The sequence below is a fragment of the Kogia breviceps genome, chromosome 10, assembly GCF_026419965.1.
Source record: "Kogia breviceps isolate mKogBre1 chromosome 10, mKogBre1 haplotype 1, whole genome shotgun sequence".
Classification (NCBI taxonomy): Eukaryota; Metazoa; Chordata; class Mammalia; order Artiodactyla; family Physeteridae; genus Kogia; species Kogia breviceps.
The window spans coordinates 4,753,681-4,765,811 of record NC_081319.1 but is presented as its reverse complement, the minus strand read 5'-3'; the positions used below and the strand labels follow the sequence as shown (position 1 = coordinate 4,765,811).

At 58.0% G+C, this 12,131-nt stretch overlaps 1 protein-coding gene across 2 annotated transcripts in view; it reads right to left on the bottom strand.

Moving 5' to 3' along the window:
* PLXND1 (plexin D1) overlaps nucleotides 1-12,131 on the bottom strand; it is a 51,736-nt gene that overhangs the window by 12,516 nt on the left and 27,089 nt on the right. For both annotated transcript variants that reach the window (XM_059076852.2, XM_067043389.1), the window contains exons 9-20: nucleotides 11,325-11,429; nucleotides 8,710-8,799; nucleotides 8,404-8,497; nucleotides 7,309-7,463; nucleotides 6,336-6,487; nucleotides 5,409-5,508; nucleotides 5,178-5,317; nucleotides 4,265-4,432; nucleotides 4,094-4,184; nucleotides 3,654-3,917; nucleotides 3,419-3,568; nucleotides 2,459-2,573 (exon numbers count right to left, since the gene is read on the bottom strand). In XM_059076852.2, coding sequence (XP_058932835.1) covers nucleotides 2,459-2,573; nucleotides 3,419-3,568; nucleotides 3,654-3,917; nucleotides 4,094-4,184; nucleotides 4,265-4,432; nucleotides 5,178-5,317; nucleotides 5,409-5,508; nucleotides 6,336-6,487; nucleotides 7,309-7,463; nucleotides 8,404-8,497; nucleotides 8,710-8,799; nucleotides 11,325-11,429 — 1,624 coding nt within the window. The remainder of the gene's footprint in view (nucleotides 1-2,458; nucleotides 2,574-3,418; nucleotides 3,569-3,653; nucleotides 3,918-4,093; nucleotides 4,185-4,264; nucleotides 4,433-5,177; nucleotides 5,318-5,408; nucleotides 5,509-6,335; nucleotides 6,488-7,308; nucleotides 7,464-8,403; nucleotides 8,498-8,709; nucleotides 8,800-11,324; nucleotides 11,430-12,131) is intronic.

The following is a 12,131-nucleotide window of genomic DNA, read 5'->3' as shown; positions in this document are numbered from 1 at the left end:
ATTACCATATGACCCAGCAATCCCACTCCCGGGCATATATCCAGAGAAGACCATGATTCAAAAAGATACACGCACCCCAATGTTCATTGCAGCACTATTTACAATAACCAAGACATGGGAGCAACCAAAATGTCCATCAACAGAGGAGTGGATAAAGAAAATGTGGTACATATATGCCATGGAATATTACTCAGCCATAAAAAATAATGAAATAATGCCATTTGCAACAACGTGGATGGACCTAGAGATGATCATACTAAGTGAAGGACATCAGACAGAGAAAGATAAGTATCATGATATCACTTATATGTGGAACCTAAAAAAAATGATACAAATGAACTTATTTACAAAACAGACAGACTCACAGGCTTTGAAAACAAACTTACAGTTACCAAAGGGGGAAGGGGGAAGGAGGGATAAATTAGGAGTTTGGGATTAACATACACACACTACTATATAAAATAGATAACCAACAAGGACCATTTGTATAGCACACAGTACTACACTCAACACTCTAATAACCTATATGGGAAAAGAATCTGAAAAAGAATGGATATATGTTTATGTATAACTAAATCACTTTGCTGTACACTTGAAACTAACACAACAATGTAAATCAACTATAATATAAAATACAAATTAATTTTAAAAAATTACATGTTGAGTGAAAAAAAAATAAAATAGTGGTAAACAGTGGATTTCTCTAGATGAGAGAATTATGGGTGATTTCTGTTCTCTTTCTGCTATTTAGCATTTTCAGTTCTTTCTACAACGACAAGGTATTACTTGTGAATTAAGAAACTTTTAAAAGATTACAAAGCAGTATTATATTATAACTCCTTTCTGGGATGTAACATATCTCTATATATCTCATATAACGAGATGCATAAAATATACATGGGGCTTCCCTGCTGGCGCGGTGCTTAAGAATCCGCCTGCCCATGCAGGCGACACAGGTTCGTGCTCTGGTCGGGAAAGATCCCACATGCCGCGGAGCTACTAAGCCCGTGCGCCATAACTACTGAGCCTGAGCGCTAGAGCCCACAAGCCACAACTACTGACCCTGCACGCCACAACTACGGAAGCCCGCGCGCCTAGAGCCCGTGCTCCGAAACGAGAAGCCACCGCAATGAGAAGCCCGCGCACCGCAACGAAGAGTAGCCCCCGCTCGCCACAACTAGAGAAAGCCCATGCACAGCAGCGAAGACCCACTGCAGCCAAAAAATATATATATATAATATTTTTATGTATTATATATTCTACCCCAGTTTTCCCCAAATTTTCTACGTTGAATATATTACTTTTTAAAAAACAGTTTTATTGAGATATAATGCACATGCCATATAGTCTATCCATGTAAAGCATACAATTTAATGGCTTTTAGCATATTCACAGGGTCGTGTAACCATCACCACTATCTAATTTTAGCACACTTTCCCTGCCCCTTGAAGACCCATAACCACAAGTAGTCAGTCCCCATCCACTCTCCTCCTGCCCCTGGCAACCACTAATTTGCTTTCTGTCTTTATCGATTTACCTATTCTGGACATTTCATAAACGTGGAATCACACTATGTGATCTTTTATGTCTGGCATCTTTCACTTACCATGACATCCTCAAGGGGCATCCATGCTGTACCATGTGTCAGAACTTCTAAACAATTACAAAGCAGTACTTATAACCCCTTTCTGAGATGTAATAGAACTATATATATATATATGTATATATATATATATCATACAATGAGATGTATAAAATATATATATTCCTTTTTATGGCTTAATACTATCCCATGGTATGGATAAACCATATTTTCTTTATCCATGCATCAGCTGATGGACATTTGGGCTGTTGCCACTTTTGGTGATGAATAATGCTGCTGTGAACATTCACGCACAGGTGTCTGTGTGGACATATGTTTTCACTTCTCTCGGGCAGATACCCGGGACGGGGACTGCTGGGTCACACGGTAACTTTATTTAACATGCCGAGGAACTGCCGGAGAGGTTGCCGCAGCAATGGCACCATTTAAATTCCCACCAGCAGTGTACGAGGGCTTCAATTTCCATGCTACGTTGAATACATTACTTTCATAAGCATTATTTTAATAGTGGTATAGCCGACCTAAGAGGGAGGTTAATTTTCCCTGATAAGTACCTGCAGCAGGCCCTACCGACCGGAGAACAAGGATCCGAATCCCTCTGCATGGCACTCAGGGCCCATCGCCTGGGCCCAGCATACGTCTCAACAGCTATCGTCCTCCACCCTCTGTGCTGTCGCTGGGACACACTCCTCACCACCCTCCGAGCGCCTCACCCACTCCTACCTTCACGCCTTTGTTCAGTCTGCGCCCCGGTCCACTATGCCTTCTCTCCTACCTACTGATCTTCAGAGGGGCTGAGACAAAGTGGGGTAGGTCTGCGCCCCCCCCAAACGACGTGAGGCTGGGGCTCCTTACCAACCACGGAGAGCAGCAACAGGACACTACAGATGACGATGGACACGATGATGGCGGTCTCACTGCCCCCCAGCTGCAGCGTGGCGATGGTCTGGTTGAAGTTCCCCACCTGGATCTGCACAGAGGTGGGGGGAGGGGGTTGTATCTTCCCTGGACTTACGCCCCGGCTCTTCTCCTCACTAGCTGTGCGGTCTTGAGCAAGGCACCTAACCTCTCTGAGCCTCAGATGCCACAACTATAAGACAGAGAGAGCCCCACCCATCTCCTGGGGATGCTATGAGGGCTAAATGAGATGATGCTTGTCAAACCCTCAGCCCCGAGCCTGGCACAGAAGGGAGACTCAATAAATACAGGCAACTGTGATTATTATTATGGCCTGGGAAGAGCAGCAGAAGAGCCAGTGGCCGGGCAGCCCACAGAGCCTGGCCACGTCCTGAAGTACCTGTAGGGCTGCCCAAGGACCAGGGGAGCAGGTGAGTTCTTGGGACGCCAAGGGCAGAACTGGGACTGGGGTACAGGTGAGAGGGCGCTTTTGCAGTCAGAGCCACCCGAGAGGGAGTGAGCGTCCCATCTCAAGAGGCATGCAAGCAGGTACGGTGCAGAAGAGATCCCCCGTTCTGGGCCCTCTCTCCACTCCTCCTTCCCTCCCTCCACGACTCGGCATGGTGACCGGCGGCCCAGAATCTGGGTAGAGCAACAAGTGGAACGGGGACAACCTGTCACGGCCTCTGAGACTCAGCTGGGGCCGATCACCGACCTTGAACAGGTCACTACGTTTCGGCGTCTCGGCTTCCTCATCTGCCAAGTGGGGAGGTAAAGCTCCTCTTTGCCCTGGTCGTCTACGCTTCTGAGCATGGCGGTGCTCGGCTGAGACGTGCCGGGCAGGGGGCAGATGCTCAGGCACCTGGGGCAGGACCGGGGGCCAAGCCCACCTCTGCCTCTAGGGCCCCGTCCACTCACTGTGATGGGCAGCTGCCCCTCGGCTGTGCCCAGGGACTCGTTGACGGAGCAGTGAATGACTCTCTCGGAGACGATCTGGATGTCACAGGCCACCTGGCCGATCCTGACCCGGTACTCGTGGCTCTCGAGGCCCAGGCCGTCCTGCTCCTTCTGCGGGAGCAGAAGCGGTGCCCGTGAGGCCTGTGGCTGAGCCCGGCCTGCTCAGGGCCCCCGCCCGGGCCCCGCCGGCGCTCACGTGGATGACCAGCGTGAGGGGCTCCCCGGGGTGGTGCCTGATCCACTTCTCCCTCTTCGCCGTGGAGAACTGCGGGTCAGGGAGGTAGTCCAGGCGGAACCTGCTGCCCCGCTGGGCCTCTTCGGGGTCCAGGAGCTCCTCGTCCGCCGCTGCCTCGTCCGCGTAGGCCCGGCCGTTGAGGAAGAAGTCCACAGGGGCTGAGGCGTTGCTCAGGGCCCCGGGCGATGGGCAGGTGATGAGGGTGGAGTTTAGAACCTTGCAGAGCTGGGTGGCGGGCGCCGGGGCCAGGGTGGGCGACGGGAGGGGTAGTCAGAGGTGGGAAAAGAGGGGGAGAGAGAGAGGCAAAGAGACAGGAGAGGCAGAGATGAGGAGGCGTGGCGGAGTGACGCCCCGTCAGCCGGGGCCCCGCCCAGCCCTGCCCGCCGGGGCCCCGCCCTCACCGTGGGCTCCCGGCCGATGTGGTGCACGGCCATGGACACCTTCTGCACCATGTGGAAGCGCTCGCCGGCCACCGTGATGGTCCTGCCGCCGCTGCGGGGGGACAGCAAGCCCCGTGAGCCCAGGTGCAGCCCCAGACAGTGCCCTGGCCGGGGATCACGTCCAGGTCTCACCTGACGTGGCTGCGGCGGGGACTGATGGCCGTGATGACCGGGTTCCGCTTGTACCAGAAGGTGAGGTTGCCGCGCACGCAGCCCCGGCGCTCGAAGCGCACGCACACGGGCACGGGGGCCGGCAGGGCAGCCCCAGGCACCGTGCAGGTGATGCTGGTGTCCGTGCGCCTGCGGGGGACACGCGCCTCGTCAGCAGGAACCCGCCTCCGTCGCGCCCCAGCGACCAACACCCCGTCACCCGGGGCACGTGGCCTGGGGTCCACGCCTGCTCACCTGGCCCCCACCTCGTAGAGAAATCCCGTTTCCCCATTCCCACTGCCGAACCTTTGCTTGGGCTCTCTGCCCCACCTTGGACGCCCGGCCTTCTCTTCTCTGACCTGCCCCATCCCACCTCCTCCAAGAAGCCCTCCCAGAGACCCTCTCCCGGCCCCCGCCCCGGTGAGGGCCCTACGCCCACAGCCCTGAAAGCTCTGGCTTCTCCCAATCCTGACCCCGCTGGATGTTCCCAGCTCCTGTGACAGTGTCTGCTGTACCCTGAGGGCTGAGACCGTTGGGCTCAGCTCGGTATCCACAGCAGTGCCTATCAATGGCACCTGGTACACATTAAGTGCATAATAAAGACAGCTATTTCACCAAGACGTTCTGGACCACGACCCCGGGCCAGCGGCGGCTCCCAGAGTGTGTACAATCGTCACCATTTTCACTGCAGGTTAAGGTCACTTATGAAGTACCTGCTGTATGCTGGGCACAGCACTTCCCACAAGTCACTGGTACCGTTCTTACCGGCTGAGAACACCGAGGCTCAGAAAGAGGAAGGGGCTTGGCCCAGGGGACACAGCCAGTGAAGTCCCTGGTGACGCCAGGTGCAAGGACATCACCCCCAGCCCTCCAGCCCCCCGGCCTAGGGGCTTACGCCAGCTCCATGCAGGGCTCCGTGTCATTCACCAGGACCTGGAGCTCCGAGCCCACGTGGAGGTCGCTCCCGTGGATGGTGACCCTGGTGCCCCCTGCCTTGGGGCCCATGGCGGGCTCCAGGGAGTGAACCAGGGGCAGCTGTGGGGAGGAAGGCAGGCGGTCAGGCCTCAGGGCAGCCCGGGGTGAGCCTGGCAGAGTGGGCAGGGGGGTAGGCTGCAGCCTCCCTTACCACGTAGGAGAAGCGCTCCCGTGACCTGCCCTCCTTGGAGGCGTTCACCGTCACCACGTCCGAGAACGCCCCTGGGGCTGGCCCCGTGGCACACACGATCCTGGGGGAGGCAACTCTGGTCAAGGAGCAGCCAGCGGATCCTGGGGGCCCAGGCAGGTGCCATCTGGTTTCTCCCTCAAACAGCGGCCCCTGCTCCACGCCCAGGGTGCGTGAGTGTCCCATCCTTGCACCCAGCCGCTCACACCTGGCGCTGGCATCTGGCCAGGACACCCAACGGCGTTACCCATGTCAAAATACTGAGACAATTCCCTCTCAGCTGGAAAAGAGCCACGGAGTCCCCCAGGTGTCCCCCTGGTGCCAAGCTCTTCCCCGGGACCACCCCTGACCTGAGTTTACGACAGTTCTGCAGCTCTAAGACAAGGCGATTGGAGAAGATGGTCTTTGGGGATATTTGAAAGTTCTCCAACCATGAGAACACTGGCTGGGCTGGTAGACTGATGGCCTTATCTGCAAGCCTGACTTACAGCCTTCGGAAAGGAAACCCAGCTCATTCCCTGCCCTCCAGGCCAGGCTCCACAGCTGCAGGCCCAGACCTCTGCGCCACACCAGCGGCTCCCACACTTGCTTAGCAGCAATGTTTTTCATCGGAGCAAGGCTTCCGTGGAGGTAGGGCTGGTCTAGGGGAACACGGGAGGGCTTCCCAGGGGAGCAGGCCCCTGAGTGGCGTCCCGAGCAGGAAAGGGCAGGATGCCTGGTGGGAATGGCCTGAACAAAGTCCGGGAGACCCAGGAGTGAGTGACTTCTGGGGACCAGAGGGGTGCTGAAGAGAGCGGGATGGCAGAGCAGGCGGGTAGGAGAAGGAAAGGGAAAGCGGGGGGCAGAGATGCAGCTGGCACTTCCGGGGGGTGAGGACTGCCCTCTACTCACTCCTCTGACACCGTGTATCTGTCGGCCAGCGGCTCACAGGCCACGCCGCCAATCCACACTCCACGGACCACGTCGCTGAGCCGCCGGCCCAGGTTCCTGCCGCGGATGGTCAGCAGGGTCCCGCCATCCAAGGGGCCACTCAGGGGTTCAATCTGCCGGGCGACCGGAGAAAGGGGTGAATGGAGTTCAGAGGCCGGGATGCTGGCAGGCTCCCGGGGAGGCAGGGCCAGGCAGACCCATCACTTAGGGGAGCCTCTGAGAGCGCTGGCACTGCCAGCCACTTGGCAGGTCACTGGGGCTGCCAGAGGGGATGTGCATTTGTGATACTGAGCCGGCTTCGGTCTGGGGACACCAGTGCACAGGGACAGAGTCACTGCTATTTGAGGGGCATCTCCTGGGGACACTGAGGTCCACTCCCAGTGCCCATGTCTGGACCACATGACCCTACATCCCAACCAGAGCTGACTGGGCCTGGGATGGGCACCTGACCCAGGCTAAGCCAAACACACCACTTCCCTGAGATTTTTTTCTTAATTAAAACGGAGGCTTCGGAGTTACTGGCAGCCCCCATTTTCACCTTATCAGCAAGGTTTCCCTGACCTCGCTATAAAATTTAGAGACAATCAGCCCCAGCATCTCTTCCACCCCAGACTCCCAACGCCCCTGCCCTGCTGTAGCACTTACCACCTTCTCTATGTAAATGATGTCCTTTCTCATTACTGTCCCCTAACCCCAACTTCAACGTTAGCTCTGTGAAGGCACGTACTTGTTCCATTCCCTGCTGTGTCTCTAGCACCGGCCGGGGCCTGGCACCCAGCGGTGCTCAGCGGGTAACACAGTGTGCGTGGGCCTGGGTATGTGCAAGCACGTGTGCCGCGGGTCCCTGAGCCCATGTGGGGCGCTGTACGTGTGCACGTTCAGGCGTGTGCGTGCAATGGGCTTCCGAGGGCGGAGATGGGGGCGGGGTGCTTACCGCTCGGATCTCGGGGGCGGGGCAGGTGTCAGGCAGGGGCTGCAGGGTCCCCCGCAGGCGGCAGCCGTCACTCCACACACACAGGTGGCCCAGGTCTTCCCGGCCCAGACACTGGGAACAGTCGGGGCTGCCCATGGCGCAGTTATAGACCTCCACTGCGGGAGACAAGGAGGCAGCACAGGTCAGCAGGGTCCTGGTTCTTAGGATCAGGACCCCATGAAGTTCTCAGTCTTCTCCAAACCCCCTGGGGGCTGTGCTAAGCAAAGTGCAGCCACAGCCCCATTAACACTCATCCTCACTGTGACTCTATCCAGCGGGAGCTGTTTATCAGCTCCATTTGACAGATAAGAGATGAGGCTCAGAGAGGTAGAGTGACTTGCCCAAGGTCACACAGCCTGTGAGTTAGCAGAGCTGGTGGATTCATACCCAGGCCCGAGTGGGTCTCCTGAGCCCCCCACGGAGCTCCAAGATGCTAGGGAACCACTGAGCAATGCGGGCTCTGTGAGCCCAGACCAGACCCTCAGACTGGCACAAGGAGGGGTGCAGGGCCAGTTCTCCAGGGCGTCAGGTGTGCAGGCTGGTTCTGGGGCTTCTGTCTGGGACCTTCCTGGTATGGATGTGGGGGGTGCCCATGTCCACCGAGATGTCTGAGACTCCCCATGAACAGACAGGCCCTTGGAGAGTTGATTCAGTACATATAATAAGAGCAAGGACACCAGCCACCATACGGGGGCACAGACTGTGTCCCAGACGCCCTTGCAAGGCTTGGCGTGCAACATCTCAGCAGATCCTCACCACACCCTCTGCGAAAGGGCCTCTGCCCTTGCTTCATATGAGGAAGCTCAGAAAGGGAAGGGTAAGTCAGTACCTGGGGCTGCACAGCCACTGGCCTGGAGATGCCCCAAGGGCGTGGTGCCTGCCCAGAGCAGCTGCTCGATACTCAAGCGCTGAGTAACTGACCAGGCACAGAAAGGCAGGGCTGGGATCCGAGAGAGCGTGTGTGTTAGGGAACACCTGAGCACGGGAATGAGTCCCCCAAGGCTGCGTCCCACCCACCGCGGCTGGGTCCCCTGAGGCCACGTGAGGCGCTCCCACCTGTCACGTGGTCAGGGCTGTCCAGGAATCGGGCCGGCCGACCCTTTAGTTGGAGGCTGAGTGGAAACACCTGGCTCTCCTGGGTTGTGTGCAGCTGCAAAAGGACAAGAAAAACCCTGAGAGGTGTGAATGGTGTCTGGGTCTTTGTTGGGGGAGGGGTGTCAGGGAGACAGATGAGGGCAGGGCTACTGGGGGCAGGGGGTCCAAAAAGAGGAGGTAGAAAGGAAGGAGTGTAGGATCTGGACTTGGGCGGGCCTCCCCTTCCCCTCTGCCCCCGACCCCCGCCATTAAAGCTACATCACTCACCACCACTTGCTTGCAGCATACGGCTGATTCATTCACCCACACAGCCTCAAAGATCTCTTCTTGACCAAAGCTACACTCAAGCGCTGCACCCTGTGGGAGAGGGGGGGTTGGGGAGAGTCAGGTCAGCACCCGCTGCCCTGTACCTTCATCAGGACCTCAGACACTGCTGTCCTGAAGAGTGGCCGTGGCCCTACTATCAGGCCTTTGCCTGGGCTGCACCTCCTCCAGGATGTCCTTCCTGGCTTCCACGTCCAATGTTTGACGGAGGCAGGGGGTACACAAACACCTAGAACCTTGGCCTTGTGCTCTCTCCATGCCACTAAAAGTCTCACCAACATCTCCCAATGGCCTAAACCCGGGGCCTTTCACTCCGCGGGTAAAGCCCTGACTCTTTTTTTTTTTTTTGCGGTACGCGGGCCTCTCACTGTTGTGGCCTCTCCCGTTGCGGAGCACAGGCTCCGGACGCGCAGGCTCAGCGGCCACGGCTCACGGGCCCAGCCGCTCCGCAGCACGTGGGATCCTCCCGGACCGGGGCACGAACCTGCGTCCCCTGCATCGGCAGGCGGATTCTCAACCGCTGCGCCACCAGGGAAGCCCCAAGCCCTGACTCTTCAGCGTGAACGACATACAAGGTTGATCCCAGTGAGACTCCACCTGTCCTTTAACGTCAACACCCCCCCGCCTCTGCCCCACAAGGCCTGGGACCAGCCAGAGGACACATGTCGACATAGCACAGCCTGTCATGCCCTCAGCCTTTGCCCAAGCCCACTCTTCCACCCAGCACAACTCAACACAGCCTTCAAAATCCAGCTCAAATGTCCCATGTTCCAAAGCCTTCCCAGACTCCCCCCTCAAATCACAGGGGCACCCCTCACTTGATCATCCATCCATTCAGCAATGAACATTTGGGTGTGTGCCAGGGGCTCCATTAAGCTCCTAAAGCCTGTCCCCGACCCTGTGTGCCAAGCACCACCCTTATCCCCTGTGCAGGCTCTGTCTACACCTGTCCCCCCACCCACTGGGGACGGTTGGGGCTGGGTCTCAGCCCCTCGGACACCTCCAAGGGCAGCAGATGGCAGCTGAAATAGCTCAGGTTCTACCTTACACAGGCCCACCCAGGTCTGAATCCCACCTCTGCTACCTCCTAGATGTGTGACCCTGTGCAAGTGGCTTCTTCTCTCTGGGCCTCGGGTTTCTAAACACTCTGCAACAGAAAGAGGCTGCTCTACTCTGCAGGACTCCAGGAAACCTGGAGATCATGTTATCTTTAGTGGGTTGCACACTGTGGGTGCCTAATGTATGCTGGCGGTTATTAGTATGCAAGAGATGCTCAATAAATGCTTGCTGAAAGATTAAACAGGGCCAATTCCCCAATCCCGCCTTGCCCTTAGCCCAGCACAGGCCTCCGGGAGCAGCATCAGCAAATATTTGCTGAATGAACAAACCCAGGTTTTGAGTGTGTTAGGCCAGCCGCGTGGCAGGACTTCCTGTTTACGTCCCTGTCGCTGGCAGACGTGACACCCTGAGGAGAGAGCAGGTCAGCAACTCCCCTGCCCTGCCCCCTCCCCACTTGGTTCTGAAACTAACACAGGAAAGTGGCTGCTGATAGGGCTGAGAGCTCGTGTGTCCCTGCCACGCTGAGCTGGGAGGTGGGTCTGTCGTCCGAGTCCCGGGGCTCAGGGCCACAGGGCAGCAGCACAGCCCTCCACATGGGTCCAGGCCCCTTGCTGCCCCTGGAGGCTCTTCCCAACCATTGCAGGGAAGAGCTTGAGGGCCCAGGGCAGGGCCGCCCTGCCCCTCACTGAGCTGCAGCCCCTGCCGCGAGGCTGCCTGACGCATCCCAGATGCCTGGCATGTGGCCCCCACGTGTGACAGCCATCACGGGCCTCGGCTCCCCCATGGAAGCGACAGATGGCAAGTCCCCAGAAGCTGGGGAGGGGGTGGCTGGCGTGCTTCCAGGTCTCATCAACACTTCCCACCCAGGACGCTCCTCCAGGAGGGACCCAGAAAGGGCCTGTGTCCCCTCCCCCAGCCCATCTGGGCAGGGGGAGGGGAAGACTACAGAAGAGCACTCAACAAGGAGTCCAGGGCTAGGGTGCAAGTCCAGCCTGATGTCGTGTGACCAGGAGGCACGTGCATCCCCTTCCTCGGCCTCATCTTCCCCACCTGGACGATGGGGAGGCGGGCGGAAAAGGGGTTCGTTCTCTGGCCGCTCTCCAGGGAAGACATGTCAGCCACGAACTGGGGAGGTGTGTCCAGGGTCACAGCTCAGCCGGGGGCTAGGGCAGGGCGGGCACAGCATGGACAGTGTCACCCATGGGCTGCGGCACTGGGCGGGGGCTGGGCCTGGATCGTCAGGGGAGCTTTAGAGGGTAGAAGGGTCTGGGGGTCCTGGCCAGGCTTTCCGGCAGCCACTGGGGGTGGCCTGCTGTCCCCATGGCCTGGCCCTCCCCGCCCACTTTCCTGTTTCCCCAGCTCCGTGCAACCAGAACGGGGCTTTCTCAGACACAGCCTGGAAACTCAGAGGAAGGAGTGGTGGGCCCAGAGCAGGGTCCCCCCACCCGGGACGGCACTCTCCCAGCCCTCCGCCCCGCCCCCGCCCCGCCTTCACTTACCTGGAAGAAGGCGGCGTTGGCCAGATGCACCGGGATGTTCTGGGAGCTGCCCGTGGGCATGGGAGCCAGGGCTGAGGGCAGGATCTGAGGGCAGTCCTGAGGGCTCTGCAGTCAAAACCCAAGGAGGTGGGGCTGGCACTGGGGCATTTCGGAAAAGACGGGGTTCACGGCCACCCCGGCCAGCCTGCGCGGCCCCGTCTCCCCGGGGAAGTGAGGAAACACTACTAACAAAATGTAGCAGCCACACCCACCAAGAGCCTCGTGCCCACTGCCTCCCACATACCATCTCACTTGACCCTCACGGCAAGGCCTGCGAGCAGGAGAACGCACTGGCCCCATTTCGCCGACGAGGAAACTGAGGCACAGAGAGATGCAGGACCCTGCCCAGTGCAACTGGGTCCCCATGGCCGCTCCACTGCGTGCCTCCCAGAGGAAACCTCCCCGTCTCTGGGCCTCACCTTCCCCAGCTGTAAAATGAGGGGCTCTACCACTTTCTGAGATTCCACCTAGCTCTGGAGTTCTGGTTTCCAGGTTAACTCACGATAAACGATTCAGAAAAGAGAAACCCCAGACTTCTGAACAGCCCAGGGGAAACAGGCTGTGAGCACCCTGGTGCCGCCAGGCTCCAGACCCCTCTCCATCGCCCGGGTGAGTCACAGGCCTCCGGGTGGGAGGTGCCAGCTCCCAGGAAGTCCTGCGGAGGGCCTGGACATCCGCATTCCACGGAACCACAGAGACGGCTTCAAAAAAGGAAGGAAGTTAGGGAGGGGGGAGCGGGGTATGAACCTGAGGTTCAGAGAGAAGGGG